At 43.3% G+C, this 12,936-nt stretch overlaps 1 protein-coding gene across 3 annotated transcripts in view; it reads left to right on the top strand.

Annotated features, from left to right (window-relative positions):
• The window catches only part of LOC122556491, a 31,781-nt gene extending 18,845 nt beyond the window's left edge, over window positions 1–12,936 (top strand). For 2 of the 3 annotated variants that reach the window (XM_043703183.1, XM_043703181.1), the window contains 3 exons: window positions 3,330–3,605; window positions 12,022–12,360; window positions 12,440–12,732. In XM_043703183.1, the coding sequence (XP_043559118.1) occupies window positions 3,330–3,605; window positions 12,022–12,360; window positions 12,440–12,717 (893 nt within the window). In that variant the 3' untranslated portion in view covers window positions 12,718–12,732. Of the gene's footprint in view, window positions 1–3,329; window positions 3,606–12,021; window positions 12,361–12,439 lie in introns of all 3 variants that reach the window. The other variant, XM_043703182.1, reaches the window with a different exon arrangement.

Here is a 12,936-nt window from a genome sequence, read left to right as displayed (position 1 = left end):
CAGTAAAATGACACAAAGTCTGTGCAACAGACCCTAACCCAAAAATGGGAAATTAAATGACTTTCCCACATTCTGTTTTTTTTTGGTGATGGTATCATGCGGTTGTGAACTTTGATGATGTTTCATTCAGAAGCCATTCAGTTGGACCTCGGTTTTAGCTTGAGTTAGCAGCGTTTTTCTTAGTATTTGAATGATATCTGTGTTGGACTCTCAGAGGGAGAGAGAAAGAGTGGTCTCACTTACTTTGGAAGGTTTGGGAATCAATTGATATCTCTTCGCTCACTTCAGTGACAAACTACCACATGAAACCAATCCAAAAGATGTTGTTGGGCAGTTTCCTTTCACTAGCCAAAGGTGCCTGGGGCTGAATCATATGATTTTTGTCGGAATGTTGGTTTCATTTATTTGGTGGAAGGTTTCTTTTTTTGAGACCAAGTGAAATCTTTCACTGTATCTTACCTAACTCAATAAAATAATGACTTTGCCCACCCTTCATGCCACCCCTTTGCCTGAATATAACCCCAACTTACCACCTGCCCTTTCCAAAAAAATTTATGACTCACCAAACGCCCATGTCCATGGCCCATGTGCCATATTTTAAAATTCATTGTGCACTCAGATGAGCTTTGGCATTTTAAATCTGCCCTGCCTGTCGAAGGACAGTAATTCCAAAGCCGCCAGAGAAAAGGAGAATATTGCCACGTTTCTCCAACAGAGATCTGGAGTTCTTGGGAGATTCAGTTGCTGCCCTTCATGGGGAGGTAGGCTGACCGGGGCAGTATTCTATGACAGTCAGACACTCCAAGATCCTGTGTGATCCCTGTTGTTTGCAGGGAATGATAGTCTGTCCAAACCCAGTTTAACAATGGTTTGTTGACTCTGAACAAGTCAGGTGGGGACATCAAGTATTTCAACAACCCTGCCACAAGATTTGCAAACTCCTCGCATATATAATGAGCTGTCAATGACATAACCTTGCAAGAAACACTGACCTACCCCAAGCCGAAACAATGCTTACTTCCATGGATGACTTCAAACTTGGTCTCTACATTAGAACGTTACATTCAGTATGTCCTCACTTTAATTGTAGTTACATGGCTCATCATTACAACAACAATGATGTGAATTGGATTTTCTCTCCCAGATCAATGATCAAACACTGCCCCATTTAGGTCAGATTTCACACACTAGGAACACTGATCAGAGCCCAGTCCCAGAGTTTCACATGGCTCACAGGGGTGAGGAACCAGAGTGTTTGAAAGTTAGGAGCTAATGGATGGTTCTATTTACAATGTCTTTACTAAGATCTGATTATTATTGTCATTTGGCAAGTGAGACTGCATGTGATGGAGAGCAGTTTTAGAACAAGACTCTTGTCAAAGGCCATTCATCATGGAGGCCAATAAATGGAGCCATGCTCAGGAACATTTTGGGAGGCTGATTGAAGTTGCTTCTAGAGCTGTGATGGCCCTGATTTGGATTATTGCACAGGTGTCCAGTTCCTGTGTGGGTTTGTGTATTCATCACAGAATAGAACAGGAGACCTCTCCATGCCTGATGATGTGGTGCTACCTTTCAATCACAACCTCATCTTCCACAGTCAATGATGCTCTCAACATAGAAACATGGAGTCAGAGATGAACAACACAGAAACAGCCCTTCCATCCAACTTGTCCATGCTAACCAGATATCCCAACCTAATCTCGTTCCATTTGCCAGCACTTGGCCCATATGCCTCTAAACTCTTCTTACTCATATACCCATCCAAATACCTTTTAAATATTGCAATTGTACCAGTCTCTACCATTTCCTCTGGCAGCTCATTCCATACATGCACCATTCCCTGCATGAAAAAGTTGCCCCTTACGCCCCTTTTATATCTTTCCCCTCTCACCCTCAACCTATGCCCTCTAGTTCTGGACTCCCCCACCCCAGGGAAAAGACTGTGTGTATTTATCCTATCCATGCCACTCATGTTTTATAAACCTCAATGAGGTCACCCTCAGCCTCCAACTGGGTATTGTGCAATGAGAAAGGAATAATAAGCAATCTGTCTGTGTGAGATCACTTGGAGAAAAGTGATCATAGTATGACAGAATTCTTCAGTAAGATAGAGAGATGTAATTGATTCAGAGATTAGCTCAAATCCTCCAACCCTGGCAACATCCTTGTAATTCTTTTATGAACCTTTACAAGTTTCACAATATCCTTCCAATAGGAAGGAGACCAAAATTGAACACAGTATTCTAAAAGTGACCTAAACAATGTCCTGTACAGATTAGATTACATTACAGTGTGGAAACAGGCCCTTCGGCCCAACAAGTCCACACTGACCCGCCGAAGCGCAACCCACCCATACCCCTACATTTACCCCTTACCTAACACTACGGGCAATTTATCATGGCCAATTCACCTGACCTGCACATCTTTGGACTGTGGGAGGAAACCGGAGCACCCGGAGGAAACCCACGCAGACACGGGGAGAACGTGCAAACTCCACACAGTCAGTCGCTTGAGGCGGGAATTGAACCCGGGTCTCCAGCGCTGTGAGGCAGCAGTGCTAACCACTGTGCCACCGTGCCGCCCACAGCCGTAACAGGACCTCCCAACTCTTATACTCAATGCTCTGACAAATAAAGGAAAGTTTACCAAATGTCTTCTTCACTATCCTATCTACTTGCGACTCTAGTTTCAAGGAGCTATGAACCTGCATTCCAAGGTCTCTTTGTTCAGCAACACTCCCTAGGTTATTACCATTAAGTGTAGAAGTCCTTCAAAGATTTTCCAAAAATGCAGCACCTCACATTTATCTCAATTAAACTCCATCTGCCACTCCTCAGCCTATTGGCCCATCTGATCAAGATCGTGTTGTAATCTGAGGCACCTTCTTCGCTGTCCACTACACCCGCAATTTTGGTGTCATCTGCAAACTTACTAACTATACCTCCTATGCTCATATCCAAATCATGATATAAATGATGAAAAGTAGTGAACCTAGCACCAATCCTTGTGGCACTCCACTGATCCCAGGTCTCCAGTCTGGAAAAACAATGCTCTACCATCACCTTCTGTCAACATCCACAAATACCATCCAAATGATATAACCATACCGTGACCCCAAACACTCCAACAATTCATTGCCTCTGCTCTCTCTCACACTATCGGAGGAGGACTCTGAATGTTTGTGATATTCTACTGATGAGATTATCCGTGTGTAATTTGTTCTTAATGCAGAAAAGATCCAGTGCTCATGAAGGTTAATTAAACGTTCATCATTGGATTGTACCTGCATTGGATAACACTAATCATTCCTGATATATTTTCCACAGTTGCATCAGGTCCCCAGTACCATCACCACAGGGTGAACAGTGATGTTACCCTCAGCTGTACCATCTCCAAACACTCAGATACAGTCTGTCTCCAATGGAAACGGAGAGATTCATCTCAGCAGAGCAATGGGAAAACTGATCAGATCCGAGTGAATAACACAGTCTATCTGATGGTCAAACACGTTACCATGGAGGATAAGAAGATGTATGCGTGTGAAGTACAGGAAAATGGATCCATGGTTCTCAAAGTGAATCGAGATTTTCATGTTTCCAAGTGTAAGTGCCATTTCCTCATTGCAAATATTAAAGATTTACTGGTATAAAACTGTTACATATAACGTGAATCCATGTATGCCAATTATCATTCATGTTGTCAGTCAGAATGAGGGCTCCCACTGCACATTTCAACATTGATCTAAATCTGACTTCTCTCCTGTCATTGACACTTTTCACTGAGTTCTTCTGCTATTCACAATGATTCCAGTTGCTTCAAATAAATGTTGAGTTTGGAGCAGAACTAAGGGAACAGGGAATGGCAGGGAATCAATGGCTGTGAATGGAGAGGGAAATATAGAAACATAGAATGCAAGAGCAGGAATAGGCCATTCTGACCTTCCAGCCTACTTGGCCATTCCATGCTGTCATGGTTAATCATCCAACTCAGTACCCTGTTCATACTTTCCCCCCCTTACCCTTTGATCCCTTCAGCCCTAAGTACAACTTAATAACATTCAGTAGTTAAGCATCAAATGCTTTCTGTGACAGAATTCCACAGGCTTATCACTCATTGGGTGAAAACATTTCTTGTCTCTGAGTCCTAAATGACCTTCATCATACCCTTACACTGTGACCCCACTTTTGGATTCCCCAGCCGTCAGGAACGTACCTCCTGCATTTCCCCTGTCTAGTCCTGTTAGAATTATATAAGTTTCTATGAACGCCACCTTTCATTTTCCTAAACTGCAGTGAATGTAACTTTAACTGATCCAATTCTCTTCATTCTTTAGTCCTTCCACCACCAGAATCAGTCTAGTTAACCTTCTTTGCACTCCCTTGAAATCCAGACTGCCCTCCTCAGACAATGAAGACAATGCTGCACACAATATTCCAGATATAGTCTTCACAAGCCCCTGTACAATAGCTGCAAAATCTGTTCCTGTACTTCCCATCCTTGTATCTATTACTATTCCATTTTTCCTTCATTGCCATGGTCAGGCCAACTTTCCCATTTTATTTTTGGGCCACATAAGGAACGGTTTTGAAGTTCCTCAAACACTCTTTAAGTATTTGCTGCAGCTTATCCACTGTCATCCCTTTAAGTAATGTTCGCCAATGTATCATCTCTCACACCACTATACTTTTCTTTATTTAGATTTAAAATGCTAATCTCTGCATCAATTACATCACTATGTATCTTAGTGAAGAATCCTGTCATATTATGATCACCTTTCCCCAACAGACCTCACACAGACAGATTGCTTATTATTCCTTTCTCACTGCACAATACCCAGTTTAGGATGAGAGTGGTGCTGGAAAAGCACAGCAGGTCAGGCAGCATCCGAGGAGCAGGAAAATCGGTGTTTCGATTCCTGAAGGGCTTATACCCGGAACATCGATTTTCCTTCTCCTCGGATGCTGCCTGACCTGCCGTGCTTTTCCAGCACCACTCTAATCTAGACTCTGATCTCTAGCATCTGCAGTCCTCACTTTTGCCCAGTTTAGGATGGCCTGTTCTCTTGTAGATTTCTTAAATTCTTCACCCAGAAAACCATCTTGTTCACAGTCTAGGCATTCCTCCTCAATAGATTTGTTGATGCCCAAACTGTATGCTGATTAAAATCACCCACAATTACAGCAGTACCTTGCCTGCTTGCATCTTTAATTTCCCGTTTAGTGTCTTCTCTAAAGAATCACTGCAGTTTAATGTGTTTCTAAGCACCACCTACACAGATTCCACTTCACCAAAGAGAATATCCTTCCTCACTATTTATCAATACTCTTTAACTAGCAATGCTACCCCACCTTGTTTTCCTCTTTATCTGTCCTTTCTGAAAACTGAATATCCTTGAATATTCAGTTCCCTTCTCTGGTCTCCATAATCCTAACTACATCAAACCTTTTTTATATCTATTTGCATAATTCATTGACTTGATTGTGAATATTCATGCAGTGAGAGACAAACTCGGAAATCCTTTTTTGAAACATGTTTAGTCCTGTTTATATTACTTTTCACTGCAGTTCTGTTTGACTCTTGCCCTTGAATTCTCTGCCTATCACTTTTCTTATTTTCCATTTTTCATTTTGTTTCTGTCTCTGTTTCCCTTTGTTCTGTCTCCCTCTATAGGGTGCTGTTTCCCCAACCATTTTAGATTAAACCCTCACCAACCATAACACCAAATACTCCCCTGGGACATCAGTTCCAGCTCTAGCCAGGTGCAAACTGTTCAGTGTGGAACTGTTCCCAGTATTCCAGGAATCTGAAGCCTTCCACCCCTTGCACCATCTCTCCAGTTGCATATTTATCTACCACATTCTACTGCTTCTCCTCTGACTGGCACAGAGCCAATGAAGACTCACTGGACTCAATTCATCAACTCCACTTTCTTCCCTCTGATTCTGCCAGACCTACAGAGTTTTGCCAGCAATTTCTGATTTTGTTTGAGATCTCCATCATCCCTGGCTCTTTGTTGGTATTTTGTGATGCAACCAATTTGGTGCAGCATGGTGGCTCAGTGATTAGCACCGCTGCCTCATAGCACCAGGGACCTGGGTTCAATTCCACCCTTGGGAGACTGTCTGTGTGGAGGTTGCATGTCCTCCGTGTGTCAGCATTCATTTCCTCCTAGTGTTCCGGTTCCCTCCACTGCCCAAAGATGGGCAGGTTAGGTGGATTGGACATGCTAAATTATCCATACTGTGCATGTATTACCCATACTGTGCATGTATTATCCATACTGTGCATGTATTACCCATACTTTTAGATTAGATTACTTAGTGTGGAAACAGGCCCTTCGGCCCAACAAGTCCACACCGACCCTCCGAAGAGCAACCCACCTAGACCCATTCCCTTATATTTACCCATTCATCTAACACTACGGGCAATTTAGCGTGGCCAATTCACTTGGACCTGCACATCTTTGGACTGTGGGAGGAAACCGGAGCACCCGGAGGAAGCCCACGCAGACACGGGGAGAATGTGCAACCTCCACACAGACAGTGGCCCAAGGTGGGAATTGAACCCAGGTCTTTGGCGTTGAGAGGCAGCAGTGCTAACCACTGTGCCACCGTGCCGCCCTAACTGTGCATGTATTATCCATACTGTGCATGTATTACCCATACTGTGCAAGTATTACCCATACTGTGCATGTATTATCCATACTGTGCATGTATTGGCCATGAAAAATGTAGGGTTTTGGGGATAGAGTGGGTCTAGGTGGGATGCTCTTTGGTGGGTTGGTGTGGACTCACTGGGCTGAATGGCCTGTTTCCACAATGTAGGGATTCTGTGACTCTAAGAATCTGGCAGCTGATATTTCCTCTGAGAAGCCTTTTCCACCAACACTATCCAAAGTGGTACATTGGTTTTGCAGGGGAATGGGCACAAGGGACTCCTGCACTGCCTGCCTAGTTTGCTTTCTCAGCTGGTGGTCATTCATCCCCTCCCTGCCTGTGGAGTTTTAGCCTCCAGTATGACCATCCCTCTGTACATGTCATCAATAGTACTCTCAGCCTGTCTGATGCTCCACACAGTCCCTACCCATCAGTCCATCTTCAAAACTCAGGCTTCCAGGAGCTGTACTGGTATACACTTCTTGCACACATTCTGGTCCCAGGCACTGGAACTGTGTCCAAGTGGGAAATCATGTCTCACTAACTTTATTAAGTTTTTTGAAGAACTAACAAAGAGGACTGATAAGTGCAGAGCAGTGGATGTGATCTATATTGTTTCCAATAAGGCATTTGATAAGGTTCCTTGTGGTAGACTGGTTAGCAAGGTTAGATCACATGGAATACAGGGAGAACTAGTCATTTAGATACAGAACTGGTTCAAAGGTAGAAGACAGAAGTTGGTGGTGGAGGGTTGTTTTTCATACTGGAGGCCTGTGACCAGCAGTGTGCCACAAGAATCATGCTGGGTCCACTGCTTTTCATCATTTAAATAAATCACTTGGATGTGAACATAGGAGGTGTGCTTAGTAAGTTTGTAGATGACACCAAAATTGGAAGTGTAGTGGACAGTGAAAAAGGTTACCTCAGAGTTCAATGGGACCTTGATCAGATGGGCCAAGGGGCTGAGGAGTGACAGATGGAATTTAAATTTGGAAAAATGTGAGGTGCTGCATTTTGGCCCAGCAAATCAGGGCAGGATGTATGCACTTATTGTAAGGTCTTGTGGAGTATTGCTGAACAAGGAGAACTCAGAGTGCAGGTTCATAGCTCCTTGAAAGTGGAGTTCTAGGTAGATAGGATAGTGAAGAAGGCATTTGGTATGCTTCCCTTTATTGGTCAGAGAATTGAATATAGGAGTTGGGAGATCGTATTGTGGTTCTAGAGGACATTGGTTAGGCAACTTTTGAAATACTGAGTGCAGTTCTGGCCTCCTTGCTATAGAAAGGATCTTGTGAAACTTGAAAGGATTCAGAAAATATTTATAAGGATATTGCCAGGGTTCGAGGATTTGAGCTATCGGGAGTGGTTGAGTAGGCTGGGGCAATTGTCCCTGGAGCACGGAGGCTGAGGGGTGGCCTTAAAGAAGTTTATGAAAACATGAGGGGCATGGATAACGTGAATAGTCAAGGTCTTTTCCCTGGGGTGGGGGAGTCCAAAATTAGAGGGCATAGGTTAGGGTGAGAGGGGAAATATTAAAAAGGGACCTCAGAAGCAACTTTTTCATACAGAGGGTGATGCATGCATGGAACAAGCTGCCAGAGGAAGTGGTGAAGGTTGGTGTAACTATAATATTTAAAAGGCATCTGGATAGGTATAGAATTAGAAAGGCTTTAGAGGGATATGGGTCAAATGCTGGAAAATGGGATTAGGTTAATTTAAGATATCTGGTCAGCATGGATGAGTTGGATCGAAGGGTCTGTTGCCATTTTGTACAATTCCAGGACTCTATGACTCTAAGTTTCCACATGGGGCAAGTGGAGCACGTTTCGGCCTTGAGCGCTCCTTCCAAGACTTACCCCTTTAAATTAAATCTTTCTGACTGTATGTCTCTATGCCATGACAATGATCATGACTATTTAGATTGCCTGAATATCAAATTACATTTCTAGACCTGTGTACTATATCACTTAGAAATTCTAAATTCAACCTAAAAGTCTACAAATTATAAGTGAGAAAAATGAAATACTCAACATAACCTTAGTCAGCCAATCAATTGCTTCCTCTTGCCCATGTCACGTTTTGACCCTCTTCCCAGACTGCTTCACCATATCATTAAATGTGGAATACTCTTCCCAGCTTCATCTCACAATTATGGATACTACAATATTTCCCTCAAAAGCCAATTGTCAACTCCAAACACTCAGTTTCGTCATTTATATATATCACTTGGATGTGAACATAGGAGGTGCGCTTAGTAAGTTTGTAGATAACACCAAAATTGGAAGTGTAATGGACAGTGAAGAAGGTTACCTCAGAGTTCAATGGGACCTTGATCAGATGGGCCAAGGGGCTGAGGAGTGACAGATGGAATTTAAATTTCGAAAAATGTGAGGTGCTGCATTTTGGGAAGGCAAATCAGGGCAGGATGTTTGCACTTATTGTAAGGTACCTTCAGTCTAGAACTCCAAGAACCCAGATTTGCAGCAAACAACCATATATATGTCTCCCAGTTTCATCATATTTTATTTCTGCCTTTTTTCAAAGCGCCTTTACTGGTTTGACTTTATATTATGGACTTAATTGCTCAATATCAGATATTCTGTTTTTTTTTAAATTATCTCACTTGTTTTCACTATTTCAGTGTCGATTAGGCGAAAGGGAATAGGAAACATTGCCCATTTGTTTTGGTTCTCACCTCCCTCCTGTGGATGGAACATTTGTGGAACCTTAGCTAATGCAGGAATTGAGTCTGCTCTGTTTACATCCCTGTGCATTGTAAATCAGATGCCCTACCAGCTGAGCTAACCAGTCCATCATTACAAATGCTTATTGTCTACTCCAAAATACTGCTTTGAACATTTACCCTCTTCAAAAAGCCTCACTCTCACTCTCTTGCCACCCTCCTGGCTTGATCATTGGTCTCATGGTCATCATTGCATGCTAAATTCTTGATTTTTATTAGAATTCAAATTTCAACATCTGCCATCGTGGGATTTGAATCTGGATCATAATTTGGGTTGAAAAAAATGTGGTGATGAAAAAGCGCAGCAGGACAGGCAGCATCCGAGGAGCAGGAGAATCGACATTTCAGGCATAAGCCTTTCTTCAGGAATCGTTCATCCTCAGAGAGGGGGAGATCTGGAGGGATGGTGAAAATATGGCAGGGCTGGGAGCTAGGACCGGGTGTGGGGCTGGAGCTGGGAGTGGGGGCGGAGTTAGGCATGGAGGTGGAGTTAGTCATGGGGCGGAGTTAGTCATGGGGGTGGAGTTGGTCGTGTGGGCGGAGTTAGTCATGGGGCGGAGATTAACAGGGGGCAGAGATCAACGTGGGGGCAGTGTAGCGTGCGGTGTGGTCTTTGAGCAGGTGAGTGGCATCACTGGGGGTGGAAGTTGCTATGGCAACGGCAGCTCCGAGGGCGGAAGTGGCTGTGGCGACGGCAACTCCGGGGGTGGAAGTGGCGCGCCGGGCAGAAATGGAGCTGGTCCCAGTGGCCGTGGATCCTGCGGCGGCTGCATATCTGTCGGCGATTAAGGTGGGTGTCTGGATTGATATTCAGGTGATAATACGGCAGAAGTGGGTACTGCAGACGCTGGAGATTAGAGTCAAGATTAGAGTGGTTCCAGAAAAGCACAGCAGGTCAGGCAGCATCCGAGGAGCAGGAAAATCGATATTTCGGGCAAAAGCTCTTTATCATGAAGGGCTTCCTGCTGAAGGGCTTTTGCCCAAAACGTCAATTTTCCTGCTCATCGGATGCTGCCTGACCTACTGTGCTTTGCCAGCACCACTCTAATCTTGACTCAGGTGATAATACCATAAGGCCATCATCTCCCTGCATCCTTCCCCTTATGCCCATCTCTTCTCACACGTTCTCCTTTGGACATCCAGCCAGAATGCCAAAACGTGCACTCGTACTAATTGTCTTCTTTGTTGGGTAGCCTTTCAACGAAGTTAGAAGGGGCTTTTGACAGATCCTGGACTTATATCTGCAGGATTTGGAATGAGGGCAACTGTCAAAAGAGGGTAAAAGTTGAGCACATCGAACAGAGGACAGTATTGGGCACAGAAGCCAAGGTGAGCATGTTTGTGGGAGTCAGGCAGTGGCAGGTAGGTTCTTGGGAATTTGGCAGTGGAGCGAACAGTTGGGAGTATCAAGAGATTGGGGACAGGATTGGGAGTGTAGCCAATAAATGTAGGAGGGAATCAGGGCTGCAATGTGTGGTTATGGTTTGAATGAAATGCAGATAAACATTGCAATACCTGCAGGTGAGATGGTCGATCCAATAAGTGAGGAGGCAGAACTTATTCAGTGGCGTTTAACTCTATGATGAGAATCTGATTTCTTTTGCCTGTTGTTTAAATAATTCCACCCTGCCTGATATTCCCCTTGCCATTTCTGATACTGGAATATCGTGTTGTTCCTTTCAGCAACCCAATTATGACATGTTGTTGCTCAGTGTTAAGATATTGGGAATTTGATGTCTTAGCACAAAAAGCAAAGAACAGAAAAGCACAGGAATAGGCCCTTCAGCCCACCATGACTATACTGACACAGGGTGCCTTGTGAAATCTGAAACCTTTTGTATCTACGCATTCTGAATCCTTCTTTTCCCTGTCTATTCCTATTTCTGTCAGGATGCTTCTTAAATCAAATGTCCCATCTTGCTCTCCCTTTGAACTTCCTGTCCAATACATCACTTGGGGTTTATCACACTAATCTGCAGCCTATTCCACTCAGTTGTCCACTATTGATCTTATGAAATTTCCCAGTGTCCCATGGGTGGCACAGTGACTCAGTGGTTAGCACTGCTGTCTCACCGCACCAGGGACCCGGGTTCGATTTCCCACTTCGGGCAACTGTCTGTGTGGAGTTTGCACATTCTCCCCATACCTGTGTGGGTTTCATCCGGGTGCTCCAGTTTTCTCCCCCAATCCAAAAGATGTGCAAGCCAGTTGAATTAGCCTTGGTAAATTGCCCATAGTGATAGGTGCATTAGTCAGGGGTAAATGTAGGGATCTGGGTGGGTTACTCTTTGGAGGGTCTGTGTGGACTTGTTGGGCTGAATGGCCTGTTTCCACAATGTAGGCAATCTAACCTAAGAAAATCTTGATATCATTCAAAGGGAGCCAACATATTAAAACTAGAAAAGATTATTGAAAAATCATTCAAAGTCGGTCTTTTCTAATATTGATCTCATCTAAGTTGGCAATGTTCAAGTAGTACATTGTTTTGACAAAAATGTGATGATACAACGTTTCAATGATCAACACTAGTATTTCAATACAATAATAATCATTTTTTTACCTTTTCCCTGTCCTTCCACATAATGTTCCAACATGTGGTTCTCTGTCTTTCTTTTGTAGATTTATTTATAAAGAGTTATACTCTTTATCGCTCAGACACAGATCACAGTGAGCTCAAACTGGTTTGTCAGCACTTTGATAACCAATTTGAAACTGCTGCATGGAGATGGAGGTCAGCTGCTCAGAATCAGGAGAAAATAATAGCATCTGCTACGAGATCTCAGCCCATCAATATAGATCGCACTCACTTTGGGAATCGACTGGTCCCCACAACATCAAAGTTTAATGGTGTGAACTTCAATGCGAAGATTGTCCCAGTCCTGTTTGAAGATGCAGGAGTTTATACATGTTTCCTGCAATCAAATAAAATAGTGACCATTACATTAATCACAGTTAAAGGTAGGGGACAAAATATTGATGCTGCTTTCGTTGATTAAGTCATTGTTTAAAACTTAAAATGATTTTCTGGTTTACACAGTCACAGCGGAACCCTCTGATGCAGAGATTGAGGAAGACTCCATTACCCTGACCTGCTCTGTCTCTCATGTAACTGAATCAATCAGACTTGTTTGGATCAATAACGATGGTAAAATTATTGAAGAAAAGACATTGAATAAGAGGAATAGGAAAGAGAAATCATTGAGGCTGATTATTGAGAAAGCTGACAGAGGCAGAGGAAAGTGGATGTGTGTTTTGTTTCAACAAAACATGCCTCAGGTTTCAGTCCCATACTATTTGGAAGTCAGTGGTAAGTGACTCAGATCTTGCTCTTAATACATAAAATTCAAAGGAAATGTTCTTACCACTTATTGCATTTAGTGGCAGCCGTAACTACAAGATCTTGTGGATGAACTTCTACAATGGTGCAGCTTATCAGCAACTTTCCCTGAGATAACACCTTACTGTCTGTAAGACAAATTGTACAATCAGTCAATTATCACATTGATGTGAATTTGGAAAGTGGGTGAAAATTTG

Source organism: Chiloscyllium plagiosum, chromosome 14, assembly GCF_004010195.1.
Source record: "Chiloscyllium plagiosum isolate BGI_BamShark_2017 chromosome 14, ASM401019v2, whole genome shotgun sequence".
NCBI classification, from domain to species: domain Eukaryota; kingdom Metazoa; phylum Chordata; class Chondrichthyes; order Orectolobiformes; family Hemiscylliidae; genus Chiloscyllium; species Chiloscyllium plagiosum.
This window is presented reverse-complemented; position numbering and strand designations above follow the sequence as displayed.